The sequence below is a fragment of the Octopus bimaculoides genome, chromosome 27, assembly GCF_001194135.2.
Source record: "Octopus bimaculoides isolate UCB-OBI-ISO-001 chromosome 27, ASM119413v2, whole genome shotgun sequence".
Classification (NCBI taxonomy): Eukaryota; Metazoa; Mollusca; class Cephalopoda; order Octopoda; family Octopodidae; genus Octopus; species Octopus bimaculoides.
In genome coordinates, this window is record NC_069007.1 from 8670741 (window position 1) to 8673140 (window position 2400).

Consider the following 2400-nt stretch of genomic DNA (forward strand, 5'->3'; position numbering starts at 1 on the left):
GGACCGGGCTGCGTGTTGTGTTCTTGAGCAAGACACTGTATTTCACTCAGCTGTAGAAATGAGTTGTGACGTCACAGGTGCCAAGCAGTATCAGCCTTTGCCTTTCCCTTGGATAACACTGGTGGTGTGGAGAGGGGAGGCTGGTATGCATGGGCGACTGCTGGTCTTCCATAAACAACCAACCTTACCCGGACTTGTGCCTGGGAGGGTAACTTTCTAAGTGCAATCTCATGGTCAGTCATGATCGAAGGGGGTCTCATGCAAAGATGGATAAAACACTGCTAAGCATTTTGCTTAGCACTACTTTAATAATAAGAAACCTTTATATTTTTGTCTTTGGCCAATAAGCATTATTTCCTATTTACTTTTATCTTGAAATCAAAGGAAATGACTACTATTCCCTTCAAACTTTGCTTTTCTGACCTGGACATCAATATTTTGAAACTGACCTATTTTCCATTACATTTCAAACAGATTCAGCTCTGAGTTGCTGAAGCAGAAATATCGTTATAGCAAATATTCTGTCAGTTGCTTGACCTTAACCACTTAAGGATGTCCCTTAATGGTTAACAATATGTGGATCTCTGATGATAAGCAGGAGTAGCTGGGGAGCATCATAGCCCCATGAGTTGAGAGGGATTCTTTGGGGTTTGAATAAACGTAAGGAAAACAAACTTGGAAGGAAATATTGGCCATCTTTCATACTTTCTAGCAGTAAGCAAATAGAAAATAGTAGCTGCTACCAAGGACAAAAATCCTGTTACACACTGTAATATAAAGTTCCAGACAAATGCCGGAACTGAGTTAATATTCCTAGAAGACACATACCAAAGGTGTCGTGAAGTAGGACTGAACCTAAAATCACATGATCTGAAATTGAACTTATCAATACAGCTATGTCTGTACATGTAGTAGCAGAGATTTTAATGACATTATAATTGAAAATTAAGACTAACTCTATCTTTCTTCCTGCTAAGGTTGATAAAATGAAATATTAGTGAAATACTAGGGTTAATTTTTTATTCCTACAAGGTCTCAAAATGTGAATGTAACCATCAAAAGCCATCACAATGTCTTTTATCCTTCCATAAGGGAAGGTGTGTGGATTATGGGTTAAGGTATTCAGCTTACAATCATAAGGTAACGAGTTCAATTCCTGATACTGCACAGTGTCCTTAAGCAAGACTTATCTTAAAACTATTTCTCGATGCTCCAATTCACTCAACTAGCAAAAATAAGTTGTGCCCATAATTCAAAGGGCCAGCCCTGTTACACTCTGCTTCATGCTGAATCTCCATGGGAACTACATTATGGGTAAGCATGCCTGTGGAGTGTTCAGCCACTCGCACATTAACTTCATGAGCAGGCTATATAGTTGACCAAATTAACTGGAACACTTGTCATCATAACTGATGGGGAGCCAGGCAAAGATGCTGATAAGATAGATTACAAATGAAGCACAGGGATGGATTTAATATTTAGTTCATCACCCACTTGTCACCCTTTATGCGCATCACATGCTCACATGAATGCAGACTCTATCTGACACACAGCAGCCCATTCCTCTAAAACACAGCTCTTGTCTCCTTACTAAGGTGAATAGCAAATAATTGTAAACCTACCTGTGTGAGCTGAGACAATTTTGCTGTTGGGCCCTAAAAGGGGGAAAGGGTCCCCATAGTAAAGGTTCAGATCGATAATTTGTTGATCATCATCATAGATGTTGAAAACTCGCCAGTCGATTCGAATATCTAAAAAGAGAGGAGGAAGAAGAGGCAGAAGAGGTTGTAGTAGTAAATATTAAGTAAATGTTACGAAATGTGAATTTTATTTATCACCTGATCATCATCATCATCATCATAAATTTAATATCCAATTTTCCATGCTTGCATGAGTCAGAAGGAATTTATGGAGACAGATTATCTACAGCTGGATGCTCTACCTGTGGCCAACCCTCACCTGTCTTCATGCACGGCAGTGTTTCTCCAAGGTCAGAAATATTTTCACTGAAGTTTGGAAACGGCTACAAGCACATCCAATTGGGTCAAATGCTCACTTACCAAATTCAGCCAAATTTTACATGGGTTGGACGATTTGACTGAGGACTGGTGCAACCGGATGGCTACACCAGGCTCCAATCTAATTTGGCAGAGTTTCTACAGCTGGATGCCCTTCCTAACACCAACCACTCAGAGAGTGTAGTGGGTGCTTTTACGTGTCACCCGCACGAAAACGGCCACGCTCAAAATGGTGTCTTTTATGTGCCACCCGCACAAGAGCCAGTCCAGGAGCACTGGCAATGATCTCACTCGAAAACCCTACAAGGCCAGTCAGGTGGTACTGGCAACGGTCACGCTCAGGATCGTTGCCAGTACCGCCTGACTGGCCTTGTAGGCCTAT

At 41.2% G+C, this 2400-nt stretch overlaps 1 protein-coding gene across 1 annotated transcript in view; it reads right to left on the bottom strand.

Moving 5' to 3' along the window:
- Positions 1 to 760: 760 nt before the first annotated feature.
- LOC106868914 (deleted in lung and esophageal cancer protein 1) overlaps positions 761 to 2400 on the bottom strand; it is a 37787-nt gene continuing 36147 nt past the window's right edge. Inside the window, exons 13-14 of the mRNA XM_014914376.1 lie at positions 1623 to 1751; positions 761 to 855 (exon numbers count right to left, since the gene is read on the bottom strand). Coding sequence (XP_014769862.1) covers positions 761 to 855; positions 1623 to 1751 — 224 coding nt within the window. The remainder of the gene's footprint in view (positions 856 to 1622; positions 1752 to 2400) is intronic.